General features: G+C 42.6%; 1 protein-coding gene across 35 annotated transcripts in view; it reads left to right on the top strand.

Annotated features, from left to right (window-relative positions):
- Positions 1–17,960, top strand: part of ank3a (ankyrin 3a) — a 127,636-nt gene that overhangs the window by 42,479 nt on the left and 67,197 nt on the right. Inside the window, exon 1 of one of the 35 annotated variants that reach the window (XM_034292729.1) lies at positions 12,889–12,907. The exons of 33 other annotated variants lie outside the window; for them this stretch is intronic. In XM_034292729.1, the coding sequence (XP_034148620.1) occupies positions 12,905–12,907 (3 nt within the window). In that variant the 5' untranslated portion in view covers positions 12,889–12,904. Of the gene's footprint in view, positions 1–12,888; positions 12,908–12,950; positions 13,406–17,960 lie in introns of those variants that run through there. One more of the 35 variants, XM_034292725.1, reaches the window with a different exon arrangement.

The raw sequence follows: 17,960 nt of genomic DNA on the forward strand, positions 1-17,960 counted from the left end.
ACTCCCCTGGGATCAGACACCAAGATTCATGATTAGAGAAAAATGCATTCTGTGGCTCCAGCTATCCCCCCGTCTACCCCCAATCTGTCTGACACTGACGACATCCAGTGTTTCAGCGTTTACACAATTAACATACTTTTCCTGTGATGATAGTGCTAGTAACGTCAGCTCCATCCTTATTAACAGATGTGATTCCTGTTTGATACTCTGCATGTACCACGTTTTTTTATTGGTCCTTGCCTAATCATGTGGGGGAGAAAAGATGGCTGGGCAAATGGATCATCATGAGGACATCCAGGGTTCCATGACTGTGGGGATGCCCCAACGACACGTTTGTAGGGATTCTACCTGCTCCATGTGTTTAGCACTTTGCTCTATACAGGACTAACTGAATTCATCTGAAATATTTTGACCATATCATTATCCTCTTGAAAGTTCTTAGTGAATGAGTGATATTGAGTGTGAATCTTTTCTCTCAGACATAAACTGCCTCATCACGGCATTAAGAAAATCGTCCTTTTGTGTTTGACGACCCTTAAGGCAAAGAAATCATGTTTTCTCTTTGATGCAATTGAGCGTAAAATGGACAGCATTTTTTTTACGGAGTAATTTGAACCAGCATGGAAATTGGAACATTTCTAGAATGTGTCTCACAGTGAAAGGAGGAGAAAAAGAAAAGCAGCTGGACTTTTTCCTACTGAACTATCCAGTATTGTTGTGTACTGTAGGCGATCAGGGAAAGGTTTATTATGGCTTCAAGGTGGAAGTGGTATTATCATTATTGTGTTTAAAGTATGTCATATGTTTCAGAAATAAGCCTGTGGTCACTGGTGCTTGTGATGTCTTACTGCACGCACGCGTGCGCATGCACACACACACACAGACACACATACATTCTCAAAGTACAATTGCCCATCACCACGGAACCAATTCAGACAGATCCCAGTTCCAGACTTCTGGACCATCTGGGGAACATATTCACGAGTGTGGGAACAGCATCTGCCAGTTGGACGTTGTGGTTGAGTAATAGTGATGTTAATCTAAGACAGAGAATGCAAAGCACTCAGGTTAATTAACGTTTAATGTTGAATCATTCCATACCAGCACTTGGAAAACATGCTACAGAACCCTCTCATCAATACTCAGCATTTATTGTTTGATGGTTTGATATTTAAAATGAACATGTCACGGTCAGCAAAAACCCACTGAAATAGATTAGACTAGACTGGAAGGAAATTACTTTCCCTAAAGTAATGACTTGTATCATTGAGTAGTATTTGCTCAAATTAAATCTATTTTTTATCTAGTGACTATAGTGACTATGTAAGCTACAAAGTGCCTGTGTAGACTGATCCCATGGTCTCAAAAGATTTGATGGATGTTTGGTTCTCTTGGCTGTACTTTGACCAGAATGTCTCTGAGTCTGTCTTTGAGTTCAAATACCCTCTGAGCACGGTGGCCCCAATCAATGACAGCAGGAGCAAATACAGAGTGGAAAGAAGAAAACTAAGGAAGAGACATGAGGAAACAGACACTTCAGTGAATTACAGAGAGGGGAGGTTGATATAAAATAAGGTTTTGACAAAGAGAAGCTGAAGGGAGGGGAAGCACCATACTGCTGGTAGAAGGGCGTTACATCCTGGACTTCCAATCCATTATTATGCTCACATTGTGGTGAGGTAGATGTGGGGCGTTTCACCCATCCAGACAGGTGGGACCTACATACATACCTACAGGTTTTCTTCACACACTGAAACAGTGGGAATAAAACATGGATGATGAGGATGATGTTGTAGGGTGAGATTCATTTGTGTGTTAACGGTACACTGTAATTTCTGGAGAGAAAAACTGATTTCTTAATCCAGCTGCTACTCTGCAATACCACCATCAGGCCTACAGCAGAACAAGCCAACATTTCATACTGCTACTGTAACATCCATGCGCATTCCCTTTTACAAGAGGACACTTTTGTCTTGATCTTGGATTTCTACAGTGATCACAACACAAATTATTTTTTTCCTCTTCGGGAATGTACTGTTTTGGGCATGACACTATTATGACTGCTACAGTTTAGCTCTCCATGAACATACAGTCACTTATACTTAATGTCACCCCGCTGTGAGAAACCACAGTAGGTCATGCTCACCCAAAACTCCCCTATTAAGATAAGTGTTGATGTAGCAGCAGTGAGACATGAGTCAAAGCATTGGTGTTGACTTTGTCCCTGTCAGCTGTCAGCCATCTTAAGAGTGGGACCGATCTTGACAATCAAATGGCTGGGACAGTAGCAAGGGGTCACATCGGTGATGCTTTAATCGTTAAGGTCCTTCTCAATTATGATGCTAAACAGGTTTCCAAGGCCTCCATTGGTGCCTGGTGGTTATTTTTAAACACTACTATTGAACTACCTTGTTGATTGCATTTAGTGTGTAGCCTATTCTTTCAGGGCAAAAAATGAAATTGTGAGATGAAGGCTGAACTAAACTGGAGGGAGATGGTAATCCTAGTGCTCCATGAATGGCAATTATACTACTAACATAATTAACAAGACGGTGGCCATTTTGAGCAGTACATACAGTACATGGGGTTGCAAATGGCTGAGGGGCGTGGGAAGGGGCGGCTGTAGACGGCCTATAGGAGACATTTGAAGGTGAGTTGAGATTAGAGTAGAAAACTAGATGGGACCTGTCAGTTTGAGTGTTTCAGTTTCAGTTTGTGTACGCTGGCAGGAATTATGGCTCATCTTGATTTTGCAATTGTAAATATGTAGACGGGTATAGTCTTTTAATTAAACTGATTTGGTGAGCAGAGAGATACAGGCATATTATGTTAAGAAAGTCTTTTTTTCTTTGAGCCTAGTACCTGACTTGCTGTTTCGTCTGTGACTTATGTGTGTAGGCCTGTGCACATGGCCCAGAGTCCTGAATGTTAGCAGCGCGTGTTTGCACTGATAGCCGGGGCTGTTCATGCGTAACCTGAGGGGCTGATACTTAAGTGTCTCGTCAGCAAAGGCCTGCTCCAATGTTGCGGTCAAATGAGCTCCTCCCTGTGGCCACCCCCACACAAAATCAAGCATATTTGGAACAATGGTGAACACTTCAACATTAACATAAAAAAAGAATATTGGAAAATGGAAAAATATGTACAGTGCGCTGCTGGTGACTACTTGTCAGATCGTACAGGTCTTTGGAAGACCAGTGGCAATCATTCACAACATTTTTTTCAGTTGGTAGAACCTGTAACCTATCCTAAATGGTGAGGGTGAGAATGTCCTTGCCATGTGCAGCATTCTGACACATGGATTGGGAGACAGACTGGTCAGCACATCATGTGCTCCAACTGTACCATTACACGCACGCTTAGCTGGTTGTTATTAACATGTGAGAGCGTCCAGCAAGCGTGTCACGTGTCATCACTCTTCCCTGCCCTTCTGCGACCTTGACAGTGGCACACACCACAGTAGACAGAGCAGGTACCGTAGATGAATAAACACCACACACAAGTCAGGGTCACGATGGCTCCAAGATAAAGGCTGGAGGATGTTACCGCTCAGTCTCGCAGAAAGCACCCCTTCTCTGGCTGGATAATGGTACATCCCACTCCCGTTTTATGGCAGGCTGTTAGAGACCAGCAAGAGACCGGTCATCTAGTTAGTACCTTCATAATGCACAGCCTATTCAGCTGCACGTCAACTTCGGCTCCGCTCAGGATCAAGTTCACTTGGCGTTGTCTGTCGGCAAAAAAAGCAAACAAAACATTGAAAGGAGACAGGCTATATTCCCATGTCCCTGTATTGATTTACTCTCAACTATCCTGAGCTAAACATTTCGCATTTGGAGGAACATTGACGCAAGGTATACACAGATTAGGCCAATGGATGAGGCCAGCAGAGAGAGAGAGAGCATTCAGTGGCGTTCATCCATTTGGGTGTCTTGAGGGAATATATGCTCATTTTAGTGAACTGTCTTCTTCAACATATCAGAGTTTAGCTGCTTTATGACCTCAAGACCCCTTAACTGGTCAACGGGAAATGATTGGATAGCTATGATTAGACATTACTGTTACCAAAATGGAGAGTGAATTTCACAGACTGTTTTAGGTGGTGCAGTTCACCAACCAATAAAGTTCTTTTCATAATAAAAAAATTGAGACCCTGGTTAAAATCATTCTCAAAATATCTAAGGACTTTACTAGGGTAAAGCCGTTGAAATCCCTGCCGTTGAAATTCCGATAACTTAATGCCAAATGTTACAGATAACCATTATCATAATTGAATTGCTTTGTGTTGATGTTCAGGCTGCTAAAGCAGCAAGCACCCAATATCACCCAATATATAACAAAGGCTGATAATCTAGGAATTTATGTATTCACAATAGTGAGAAATACATGTAAAGCAAACTATTTGGAAGGAGGGGAGGATGAAGTCCTTGTGATTAGTTTACAGGATAAAAATAGAAGTTAGTTAATGAAGGTAAGGACAGGTGAACCAAGAGGTAATAGTCGTAGATTAGATGCATTACAGATCACAGCTGTTTCATTATGCAATGTAACACTGACAATAATCTTATTATTTGAGACTAGGCCATAAAGAATATGTTAGCCTTTTTGGGTGATGATTTTGATATCTATTTTTAACATTTCTCTTTGTGACTGAAGTGTTTGTTGCTGAGACTGAGGAGATTAACTGTGGTGGTGTTATGGTGTGACAGAGGAGATTAACTGTGGTGGTGTTATGGTGTGACAGAGGAGATTAACTCTGGTGGTGTTATGGTGAGACAGAGGACATTAACTGTGGTGGTGTTATGGTGAGACAGAGGAGATTAACTGTGGTGGTGTTATGGTGAGACAGAGGAGATTAACTGTGGTGGTGTTATGGTGAGACAGAGTGGGTTCAGAGGGGGACAGATGGCTCCCAGTCCATTCTCAGCTGCTACTCTATCTCTGCCAAAGTTCAGGGAAAAACACTTACACTCCACTTCATTAAATTTCACTGATCCAAATCTACCGATTTTCTCACAGTTACTGACAGCTATTTGCTAGTGGAGTTTCAATATTACGATTCTTGATATTAGGACAGAAAGCCTATAGTTTTTACTTAGAGGCTTTATTTTAGATTATTAGACCGTCAAAATCTGAGCCCTGAAATGGGGTCTTCATTTATTGCTCTCACAAGCCACTGGAAGATTGCTGCTGTTGTACAACTGCAGACACCGTCTCTAACTCAGATTGCAATATTAGTATTTCCACCTTCACTACAACCTGTTGGATTCAAACCGCCTTCATTTTCTTTTTTTCCCCCAAGGATATAGAGATGATTTAAAATGACACAATGCAATATTTTCAATCTGTCACACAAATGAAGGTTTTTGCTTTGCTTTTGTACCCCGGACTGCTGTTATGCTCAGTGTGAGAGAGTCGGTAATGTACGCTTCAGCGTATCCATTTTGTCCACGTAAAACTTGATTCGTCGGAGGCCTTGCAGGGTGGGTTCTGGCAGGGGACTGGTGATTAGACAGACACTCTCCAACAGAAGATAATGGGAGAGTGTAGCACCGGCAGACTGAATCCTTTTGACCCGACTCAACTCTTATGAGCTTCATGTACTTCAGCAGAAAGGAAAGTACAGGCTGTCCTCCAAGTCAACAGACAATTTCTTTCCTCAGCGGCAATGCCAACAGGTGGATGGTGTGCTGTTTGACAAGGTGTTCTCTCTTTTTCTCTTTCTCAGTTCTCTCTCTCACTCACACATTTTTTATTCGATTCAGTTCGAAATCCCTGTGTAGAGAATTTTGCCTCTGAGGTTGAATTGCCTGGAGATGTAAACTGGCAGACCAAGAAACAAACAAACACTGGTGACAAAAATGTTTTTACGCACGCAACCCCACTTGACCTTCATACACAGTATCTCTTGTTGTGTATTTAATGCTATTCAGTCTCCTGCAAGCTGGTGGTACAGCCAGAGAGACTGCTGTGGAATCATATGAAGGCTGGCACGCTACTGTACTTTGAAATTGCACATTGACCCATCTGGCCTGACCTAGACTAATCTCTGCCTCTCCAAAACACATTGACAGACTTTTAAAATCTCCCTCAGCCACAAATATCATTTTGTTGATCAGCCTTAAGTTATAATGTGATTTCCACTGAGAATTGACTCATGTCTGCTAAGATACTCTATCTAATTTAGGAGTGAGTAGTGGAAGATTTTTTTTTTCATTTTTGTTTTGGACTGTTTGTTGGTCTTATCAACACCAGGTTGGTTGTGTTGGAGAGTGATTCACTAAACTCCTTATCACACTGACAGCTTGTTTTACCTCTGTGTGTGCATATAAGTGTGTGTGTATGTCTTTGTCTGCATTTATGTTTGTCTGCGTCTGTGTGTGTGTTTAGGACGAGGCCTCTTGTGTCCAACCCTCTCCTCCATAACCTCCCGTCCTCGTATCCTGGCCATGCCCCATCGGAGAGGCAGCAGTCTGGGACAGAGAGTGCCGAGAGGGCCCTGGAGAGAGACAGCCAAAGCGGATCCAGGTGTGCCTTCTGTGGGCCTCATCTGGAGTTGGGCACATCACTGATACACCACTGCAATTCCAATTGGAATAGCCAGTTGGCTGTGGAATGAGTAGCAGTGTATCTCAGATCTGTTGTAGTTGTTCAGTGTAGCTCTGACAAAGGTCTTTGGCAATGTTATGGTAGGTCGCCATGTTATGGTATATGTAACTCCAGCTGTGTTTTATTCATTTTCTTATTGTCTTTGTGACTTTTGTCTTTTCCGGAACGTTCTACAATGGCATAACACAACAAAAACGTGTCATTCTCTCCTACGCGATACACAAACACCTTACACAGACGGATTGACAAGAGTCAGCCGTACACAGAAAAAAACCCTGAATGTGATTATTTCATCTCACCCGCCAGACAGCTGACTTTAGGGTTTTAACCACTGAGGAAAACACTGACCTTACATCAGTGGGGCATCTTCTTCCAACTCCTATCATCTTCTGCCTTGAGCTGGAGGATATGTAGTGTATGTCCGGAAGATTAATGTGAATGTGCTGAGCTTATTCAGGGTGGTCTCTAGACAGCGAAAGGCCTTTTGATCATACAAACATAACACATTTATATGCTGGTCATATACTGTACATTGTGGAGCCCCGCCTCATGATGGGCCTGCTGCGCAGTTACCCAGGCATGATGATCAATCTTGAAGTGATTAGATGAGAGCACCTGGAAGACTGTCTCCTGGCTGTGGGACACTCAGCTGACATTGATAGAAATGTTGTCAAATCAATGTGTCTGACAGATATTACCACTTGCTCACCGTGGACCTGTTTCTGGATTGCCCTCATGGCTCAAGGAGCTTGGGTTTCTCAATACCATTGGCTGGAGGAAGTATGTAGCAGGACGCTTGGGCCAAGGTGGACATACCCAGTAGCCAGATCAGTTCAGAAATGTAAAATCATGATGAGTGGTGTGTGGTTTTCGGCCCCACCTCAGAGTAGGCGGAGTGGTAATGGGGTAGGGCCCAGGGAAGGGAGATGATGTGCGATTCGCTGAGTTGTCTAGTGGGAAAGGCAATGGGCCACTGCAGTCGTGTAGTATCAGGAAGACCTTGTCTTTTTCACTGTATTGTCTCACTTTCTCCCTGCTCAAATGCTCACTTCTGCTCCCTGCTTATCCAAGAGTGGCTGTAATTATTGTGCCTGATTATTAGTCATGTCTTTCATCATTGTAAATGGTGTAAATCATTGTCATGTCTTTCTTCATTGCAAATGGTGCCCCAAGCCTACAAGCTTTCATCATGTTATTGTCGAGTGGACATTTTGGCACCCTTTTTTAATTTAGTTTCTCCTAAAAATAAACTGTCATTTGAATTACGATTTGATGTAGTTTGTGAGGTGTGAGGGCAGCGAGTGCGTAAAGGAGAGGCAAGAAACGAAACTAACAAAACAACAGCGACACAAAGACTGACGTTTCTTGACTTTATAGGAAAAGGCTTACGGCACCACACGGTCTCAGACAAACATGGACACAATAACCCGTGAGGTGCGGGTGACAACGAGGAACCTAAACAGACATCATAATGGCTAACTGAAAACAGGTGTGTCCGTGGGGGGCGCTGCTGCCATCTGCTCCAGCCGGCCGTTAGTACACCGGTGAGGTGGAGCGCCGGAGAGGGAGAGAGCAGGCGGAGCCACACGGGGCCGCCGTCACATAGTTACTGTCAAAACGACATTTACAGTGAGCCACTGTAGTCGGCAAAATGCCTTTACATTTTAATCACATTTGACACAGTTGTTGGTGGGTAAAACGGCCAGTCTTACTAGCCACTTTGACGGGTAGCCAACGGGCGTCCCGGGACTGAACTTTGTTTTAGTGCAAAAAACATGATCCTGCCCAGTCTACTCTGATAAACCAACAATGACTAGCATTTTGACATTTGTTCCCCAGTTTCATCCCAATACCAGGCTGAATTAACTCATACCGAATTTGACAGAAGAGAGACGCTTTTTGAAAGAGAGTAAACATAAAATATTATCTATGATATATTGTAATATTATTTTCAATTTGCTGCATGGAATCATGAGCATGGGCCAGGCACTGCTGTTGCACAGCTTCTGTTGGCTAAGGGTAAATCACACAACTTCACTCTAAACCCTGTCAGTAGTCACGCACCCAATGCCACAGATTTGTGTGAATTTTGTGTAATTAGTTAATAACAAAGGAGCTGATAAGGCACAGGCATGACTTTGTGTCTGTCTACCTGGGGAGTGTTGTCCATGGCACAAATGAACTAGCAAGAAATTTGCATTTTCACTAAATCTGTCTAATTGGAAGATAATGATGTGTTTCACTGGCAGGATCTCATGTTTTGTTTATAATGGAATTGTCAAGTATCTTCCACTAGAGTTCAGTGTTTTTCTGCTCAGCACACAAACTTGTCGGCAGGTCAATGTGATGATTTCACTGGATTCCTGCTACACCAAACCACAATGTATTTAATTTTCCTTCTCTCCAATCTCTCTGTCCTCTTGCCCTCTCTTTCCCATCTCTCTCCCCCCTCCCTCCCTCCCACCCATCTCACCCCTTCTCCACCACCTCTCTCCCGCTCACCCCCATTTCTCTCCCCTCTCCACTATTTTCCTCACTGATAGTTTCATGTCCCAGTTGGATTAACGTTTGTTGCGCCCTTGAGCCAGTTTCCTGCAGTAGCCTAAATACCTTGCTCCAGTGTGGATTTTTGTTTTATCTTATAGCCTATATCCTTAGATTTAAGTTTATTCAACCAAGAAGTAAACAGGCCCAGAGAAACCACTACTATAACTGATGTTTTTCACAGACCCTGTGTTCTTCAGTCCTATGGCTCTCTGTTAGGAGAACACATGGTAGAACCTTTATTATACTAACATGCGGTAGTCATTTTCAAAGAACAGCATCCTTATAGTTTGTTTGGTCCCAGAACATTCATTGTCCACATGCTGAGATGCTTCTAAGAGCTATAATATACGAGGAAAAGAGACCTATCGTCTGACCACTGAACATTGCTCTCAACTTGCACTGAGAAGTCGCAAGGCAGAACCCACGTTTTAACATGAGTTCGGCACAGGCAAATGCCACCAGTCTTTAAGGCGATCTTAAGTGATCGATAGTGATTGTAATTACATTTTTATCGGTAATCATTACATTATTTCCTTTGTTATTTGATAACGCATTAGCCTACAGTACATTTCAATCACCTGACAAAATACTGCATGGTGACCATGACGATAACGTTGTGGCAACTCTGGCAACGTCTGTGCCCGAGTTGATTCGTTTGTGCAATGGTTGTTGATTTGGTCGGTTTGTGTATGAGTATGTGTAGGCCTAACTGTCATTCTACCCCGCTGTAACCTCACATGTTGCCATGGCAACAGCACAGTTCATTGGATGCTTTTACCATAAAGGAGCTATGATTTACAGGTCACATGTTCCAGCTTACATTTCATTTGCCTGTCAAGATGTGACACTCACTCTGCTGTGCGCTTCTGAAGTAGACATTGCACTTACTGGGAATGCAAGGGAGGCCATTCTTCTGGAGCTGCGACACCCAGCAACATCCAGCTGAGGGACTGGGGTGTGTTCCTGTGTTCATGTGTGTGTGTGAGTGTATCTTGTCTTCAGAGTTGGCAGAACAAAGCCTTGCTGGCTAAATATAAGTGCTTGTTGTCTCATGTTGATGAACTGCACTGGTCCCGTCTCCAAAAGCCAGAGGCGGTTTTACAAAATCACCTTTGAGAGATGACGCTTCAAGTTCAAAAGTATGAAGGTTTTACTGGTTTCATACGTACGCCAACTTTGTCTTCGGTGAAAATGATGTATTGTGTATTCTTCTAATATAAGACCAGAAAGATAATGTCTACAGAACTAGAAAAATTCAAACATTCTAAATGTGCAAAACACTAATAGAAATAGTATTCAACATGTATGTATCTGTCACAGTAGCACTGAGCAAAACATACTAACATCTAAGTAAAGAAGATATGGAAAGGGACCAGTGCTTACAAAGTACATTGGAAAGCAATGTGGACAAAATGTGTGTATACTGTATGTGTGGGTGGATATCTGTGTGTTTGTTGGTTGTGTGTATGTGACTGAGGCAGACTGTGTGTGCCCAGGGAGAGTGTATGTGAATGAGCTTGTGTGTGTTTTGTGTGTGAATGCGTAAAGGCTTTAAGTGCAGGTCAGATAGGCAGTTAGTTTAACAGTCTGATGGCCTGGAGGCAAAAGACATTGAGTGTGCTTTTGATTTCCATGACTGCTGGTATCCATTGAGAAGAATCAAACATTTGTATTATACTTGATTCTTATCACTGTGTTATGGTATGGAAATGCTCCAGGTGCAGTGTGAACTTACACACTGCTGTATAAAATTCACGACCAACAAAACATAGAATCAGACTTACTATCAAAAAGAAGGTTCAAAACCAGCGTTAATATGGAAGCCTCATGGTGTAGCTACAGTGGCCTGCATGATGTCTAGTGCCTTTGGGAAAGATGTGCAACAAAGGCTTTGAAAAATGTAACTGCGGTTCATCAGCTTGATCTGTCCCTAAAAATGACACAAATCAAGCCTTACTGAAGTAAATTCATTCAAAGAAAAAACAAATACTTAATCTATGAAATACATATTTATTCTCAAAAACTTGTCAGATTAATTGGCGGCCCTGCATTTAGTGCCATCCCCTCGCCAAGTTAACAGCACATAGTCTTCTCCTGTCCTACTGTGAGATCCTTTAACAACCCAGTTGTAGCCTCCTGGCAGAGACAGACAGATTTTGCCATAAAATCTCCTGGTACTTGAGTCCATGATGTCACATAATAAGGTTGTCAGGGCCTACCGAAGCAAGACAACCATCAAAACACACATCCACCACTATATTTCACAATGGGATATGTTATCTTCTGCATGGCCAACCCTTTTTCACGCTAAACTTTATTGTTTTTATCTGATTATAGAACCTGGGTTTTAATTAAATTCCAGTGACGTTTGTAGACCCCAGGCGCTGACGTTTATGTCTTCCTGAGAGTCAAGGTTTTCCTCTGGCAATACATTCAAGCAGCTTCTTGGCATTGATTTAGTGTCTAATTGTGACCCAAAGATTCAACCTACTTCTACATTTCTCCAGCAGTGATCGCTTTTACCTCTCACACCATCCCCACAGTGTGTGGCAGCAAAATACACTTTTTCCAGGCCAGTTTGTCACATCTCCAGTTGATTTAAGTTTGTTCATTATTGCCCTAATCGTGGGGATGGGTATTTTCAGGCATGTAACAATTAGTTTTCGGTCAACAACCCTTTGACTCATTTCTTTTATGTGTTTTCTGAGCATCCCCCATGTTGATAGATGACTTTCGAACTTTCGCTTATGTGATATTTATACCCCAGAGAAACAGGAAGTCATGTATGACCACTTAGGAGTTGAACTTGATGAACTTGAAATATATCACAAAGGGGTATTCATGATTTAATAAGACATGTAAGATTTGGATAATAACAATACATTTCTTAGAGTGACAATTATTAAGAAATTACAAATCTTTACACAAATGAACAGTTCTTGTATTTCAAGTGTAAGATCAAACCAATAAGCAAGAAGGCAATTCTTTCATGTCTGTTCTTGCTAATCTTTTCAAAGGGTGCCAATAATGACAGAGGGCACTGTGTGATATAATGACTGGGGAGGGTGTGTGTAAAGCCCACAGAGAGCTGAAGATCAGATGGAGGCTTGGTGCTAGGATGAGTTGGCCCAGGCTGTCTGAGGCCTGTCTACATGGGTTGTTATTGGGAAGATGGGGTGTCCTTAATTCCCGGGGGGGAATGCCCCTTAATCCCTCCTCAAACTGTCCCCATTGACTAGTTGTGGCTCCCAAGCCCCAGAAATACCGTCTGGCGGTATTGTTGTGCCCTGCAGGCCCCTACCCAGCCCCCCCACCTCCCTGTTGTTAGGAATGGGACCCCCTCGAATACAGACACGCAAACACACACAAATACACACTCAGACATACGCATGCAAACTTACACGCGCACAGACTCACACATAGGCACATGTAGACGGACTCACGTACGTGTGCGCACGCACGCACACGCGCACGCGCACACACTCCCTTTGTGTGGAGGAAAGAGCTGATAAGCAGGATGCCAATAAAGAGCCTCGTGGTGGCAGTGGCAGAGGGAGGGGGCGAGAGAGAGAGAGAGAGAGAGAGAGAGACATAGCGAGAAGAGCGGGTTGACATGGCCCAGTCAAACACTTTCAGCTAAAGTATTTGTTTCAGCTGCTATTTTCAGTGACCTCCCCCCCCCCCATGGTGTTGGACATCATGATTTCATTTCCCTCCCTCTAAGAGAGCATTGGAGACATTTTCTAATATGGTAAGTTAGGGGTGCTCTTCCTGTCCTGTAGCCTCCACTCTTGCTGGGTGAGCTCTGGCAGACAGAAGGGATTTGTCCTTGTTGACATAGAAAGAGAGGGATGAGAAAGGGGTGGGGGGGTGGCGTAGCGTGTGTCCTTTTGTAAGTCAGAGAGGGACAAACACTGACAGCGAGGATTGTTTACTTCTCCCGGAAGGTTAGATACAGAAGACCACCTCTGGTCTCCTGTCTGCCTCCATCACTCCTTCCTGTAGAGCATCGACCACGCGGCGGAAGGAAGCGTTATTTTGGGTATCTTGCTGGGTTGGCATTTTACTACCTCTTTTTTGTTTTTTTACTTGGTCACCTGATACAATGGCACCTTGCTGTTCTCTGTCCGACTCCCTGTGCTGTGTGTGGAGCTGCCTGGGGCAGAGCTAATTGACAGCTCAGGTTTCACTCCTGAACTGCAGAGAGAGGGGAAACATGGCTGTAGAAGAGGCAGCAGACCTGACAATAGTAAGTGTTCCCTAGAATTGTTTTTTATTCATTTTGAAATAACTATGGCCCTTTCAGAGGCTGTGTTAGGATTTAATTTATGGGACTTTGAAGAACTCAGATGTCCTTAGCCCCTGTGGGATAACCTAGGGGTGCAGCATGGACTCAGGATGGTTGTAGGACAGGAACATGTCAGAGAATGGGTTTCCTACTACAGAGGACATCTTGGTTTAATGGCATCAGTGCATTAGGTGTCAATATGTGTTTGTAATTTACTGTGTTTGCACTGAAAGCAAATTATCGGAAGGATGCTCTTAGCGTCAGACATCCAGTACAAAGCAGCTGACCTTGACAGGTAATGTGATAAGGTCAAATCTGCAGCGTGGAGAACCCAACTGCTTGCACAGGGGATTTCCCAAGGCTTTGTGGGTCGCTGGAATTTGGTGGATAATCTCTCCACTGATAATTGTCTGATCTGTGGCTGTGTGTGTTTGCTTGTGTGCATTCCATTGTGGCAGTGATCTGTGGAGAACGTCCTTCCCTTTCTTGACATTTTTAGACTGCAGTTATGATATGTGCATTTGAACAGTACTATACTTTTAACAATCATATTTCATCATCTCATATTATCCTCAACATGTAAGTGTATGTGAACTTTATATAGATTTTGTGTATTCTGTCCCTATATGCGGTCTCCTACAAGCAACACCATTACACCAAGTTAAAATCTCGATGTGCGTAAACGCACTTAGCAAATCAAGGCAATTCTGATTCTGACTCTTTCTAGGGTCTGCAGTGTTTAGACATGGTATTGGTAGGCGTGATTGTGAGGCCATCTGAATTTGGCCCAGGGATTCCACCAAGGGTGGTGGATGTGAGAGAAATAGTGCACAGATGTTGCCTACATACATACTGGTGCACATCCACACTGCCCATGTTAATGTTAGTGATGTGTAATGGTGCGTTTTACATCCACATCATTAAAAAAAGCTAACATGTAAAGCCACCTCTAGGCTAAGGACAATTTTATTTTATAAAATGTGGCATAGTCACTCATTGCACTGGCGTCCTTCAGAAATGAACATAATATGGGCCTGTCTAGGACTAATGTTTTTTTCATTTAGGCTTTTACATTCTTTTTACTTAATGTAGCTGCATGAAAATGTTTTATAGCAAATGATGATTTGAGCTGTATTTTGATCGCCAACAGTTGTTCAGAATTAGTATAGCTCTGAGCTATAGAAGCCCATGTGATGAGAACGACTAGAATTGCTTCCATTTGTGCCGTCAATACATTCTTATCGCACTGTATAGTCCACATCAATTCACACCAACATATATTTTGAAAGAACACAACTTGTATTGATTTGTAATCGTGTCTGTCAAACAGCGCCAAAATGCGCGCATGAACCTAACGTTTCCCCCCGGTGAAAAGTGTGGTGGCGTGATGCTCTTTGGCACCGGTGAGCATTCTGGGCTCATGTGGCCCTAGGCTGTGTTTTTGTATCGATGGGGACCAGGGATAAATGAGACAATGCAATGGTTTCTGGGTTCCAACTGAGCTAACCAGTAGCCTGGAGCACTGACATAAACATGTTGTGTGTTTGTGTGTGTGTGTTTTCGTGTATGTGTGTGCAGAACGCGTTAGGTATGTGTGTATGGGTATTTTGATGCCCTCATAGTGGGGAAATTGCAGAGGAAATCTTTGTACACCAAGCAGTAGGCTAACCCACGGGTGAATCTGGGCCAAATACAAATTCAGCAAAATATGTTTGCAGCCGTAATCTGCCTAGAGACAGGAGTGGCACACCACAGAGCATATTCCTAACACACATCCTGTCCTGCACGTGGACATATTGATTGTCATTTTTATAACAGCTTAACTGAACATGTGCCACATTTGCTGTCATGAAATGTTGTAAGTAAAGCTGTAATTCAGACTAAATCAGTAAATAAGAGGTTTCACTTTAAAAGCACTCAGAATGACGGCTCTCCCTCCCTTTTCACCCAGCCCTATCTAACAGTAGATTCATGCTGTTCCTTCAGGCTTAGCCTACACTTTAATGGCCTAATTTCTTTGAACTTTTGATCTGCAAAGTTTAATCATATTTTCAAAGCTAATCTTCCTCCATCCTCTGTAATGCTTTGTACACAAAGACGATTTTCTCACTCCAACATAAATCCGACCGGATGGTATTTTAAATGGTGGTCAGCCGTGTCACAAGTAATTTGCCTGGGATAGCGAGACTCGTTTCAAAAGACTTGTCTAGTTGTTTTAAATACAACTGTGGTCCGGCATGTTCAGCTGTGAGCCAATGCCACAAGGACCAATGGACACAGTATTACTTAATATTGAAAGTGATATATTGGGAGGCTTCCAGTCCAACTTCAGAACTGATTCATTTTACATTAGCTGGAGCAACATTTTTAAGATCATGGTGGTGAAGGATAGATATTAAGGCCCTGTTTTGTGGACACAGATAGCCTAGTTTAGGACAAACAAATCTAGGTCAATGGAGAACTGCATTGAGCTTGGTTTCTTTTTACTCCTAGACTATGTCTAATCCGTGTCCACCAAATCGGCAAAAGAAATTCCCGCATGGGAACGCTGTCCTCGAATGATCACTTCATTGTCTTGGTAAGAGTGGTAATAATATATAGAAATGTGTAAAATGCATTTCAGACAAAAATATCAGACAAGAAATGTCGGTTTTAATGCGACGGCTCCCCAAATAAAGTTGTACAGGAGCATTAGCTGTGTTGACGTTTGACCACCTTCTGTTGCTTGGGCTAACATAAGCACTGGAAAATGACTTGTTTTTAAATGTTTACATCATGTGCTGAAGCCAATTTAATGTTTGGTTGTCTGACGGTCACATGTTCAGGGGGAAGCATCTGACACAGAACAAACCTCAGATTCATGTAGCCACTCTCATTACAGCCACTCTAATGGAGCCACTTTTCTCACATATCCTTGACGGCCACATAAAGCACAAGCTAATTATTTAACCACCACACTCTGTGGGAAACTTTGTCTGCTTGTGTGTTTGCCTGAGAAGAAAATGATAGACCTAGGACTTTGATGTGTTTATTTTTGGGGGTGTAGAGCTTATATGTGGTGTCCTTAACTGAGAAAATAAAAATAGGAAGCAACAATATAGTGGGGAATTCGCCAATTAAAGGGGTACTGTGTGGAATCCTGCCTCTACACAATTACATAACTGGTTTCCTCCTCATCTTCCCGTAACGAGCGAGACCAGAATAATATTAGTTAGTCCAGGGTGGTTCAGGGTGGGACTGTACTGATAGTGTCTGAGGAGAGTATGAAGAGATTACATGTCACTGCAAACTGATAGACAGACCAGTGAGAAAGGTTGAATGGGGAATATATCAGGCACTCTGATCAATTTTGTAGAAAAGGATCACTTCAAAGATTAACAGCAGATGTCTACTGGTCATTTCTGCTTGTATTTATGCCAGTAATACAGTACAAATCCTACATATTGCCCCTTTAAATGGAAGAAATGTAAGAAATGTTTGTAGAATATTTTATCAAAATATTTTTATTGAACTAAAAAAATCTTCATATTACAGAGCAATATGAATACATAACTTTATATGACACCAACTTCTGTGGGTTGATCCAACCAGTCAAGATTGATCATGTTTTTAAAAATTCTGGAGTTTGTCAGCCAGCCATTGTCCATCAATTATTTCCATTAAATTATGGGGGTGGGAAAAGTTTGTGGCACTCATGTTGTTTGGGTCTGTGAGTTTTCTGTAAGTGTTTCTGGAACCAGGCTATATTTAGAATGTATGGGCCTTAGTCGAATGTCGCAAATGAATACACTAAAAGCATGTGCATTGTTGTAGTGTTTTAGAACATCCAACAGTTACAGCAAGCAAAAGTACAGGCTTTGCTATGTGTCGGTTTTTGTCAAGTGTAATGTCCTAGACACAAGCGGAACACTCTGACGTGACCGGACCAGACAGACTCAAACACATTAAAAAAACCATATACACACACAAACACACGCACATAGGTGCACACACAATTGCTGGCACACACACACACACACAAATACACACACACACACAGAGTTATATGGGCAAAACACGGAAAACTGCATGTGTCATCATTTATATTTGTGCACAAAGCCCTCTTTCTATTTTAAAACTAAGAAGAGCCAAGCTGAATAGAAGGATACAGTACATTTTCTCTTTCCGGAGGTGAAGGAGAGACAGCATGGACCTTTTTATCCAAAACCGAAAATGGTCTCAGGACCACCCACTCTGATCTGACTCTGGAGACGTGGGAAATTAGGGTTTATCGATGCTGGCATCGCAACGTCCTGGGATCTTTTGCAAAGAAAGAATGTTGTGGGATGAAAGAATTTGTTGGGATAATTTTGTTTCGCTGGATCTTTGGGATGTGCACATCACAGTTAAACTAATCTGCAATGTAGTTTGGATTTAGTTATTCTATTACACATGGCAAATAACTTTGGTTAGGAGAAAGACATGACTCTGGTACAGTATCTGACGTTTGTGCATGTGTGCGTGTGTGTGTGTGTGT

This window comes from Esox lucius, chromosome 6 (genome assembly GCF_011004845.1).
Source record: "Esox lucius isolate fEsoLuc1 chromosome 6, fEsoLuc1.pri, whole genome shotgun sequence".
Lineage (NCBI taxonomy): Eukaryota > Metazoa > Chordata > Actinopteri > Esociformes > Esocidae > Esox > Esox lucius.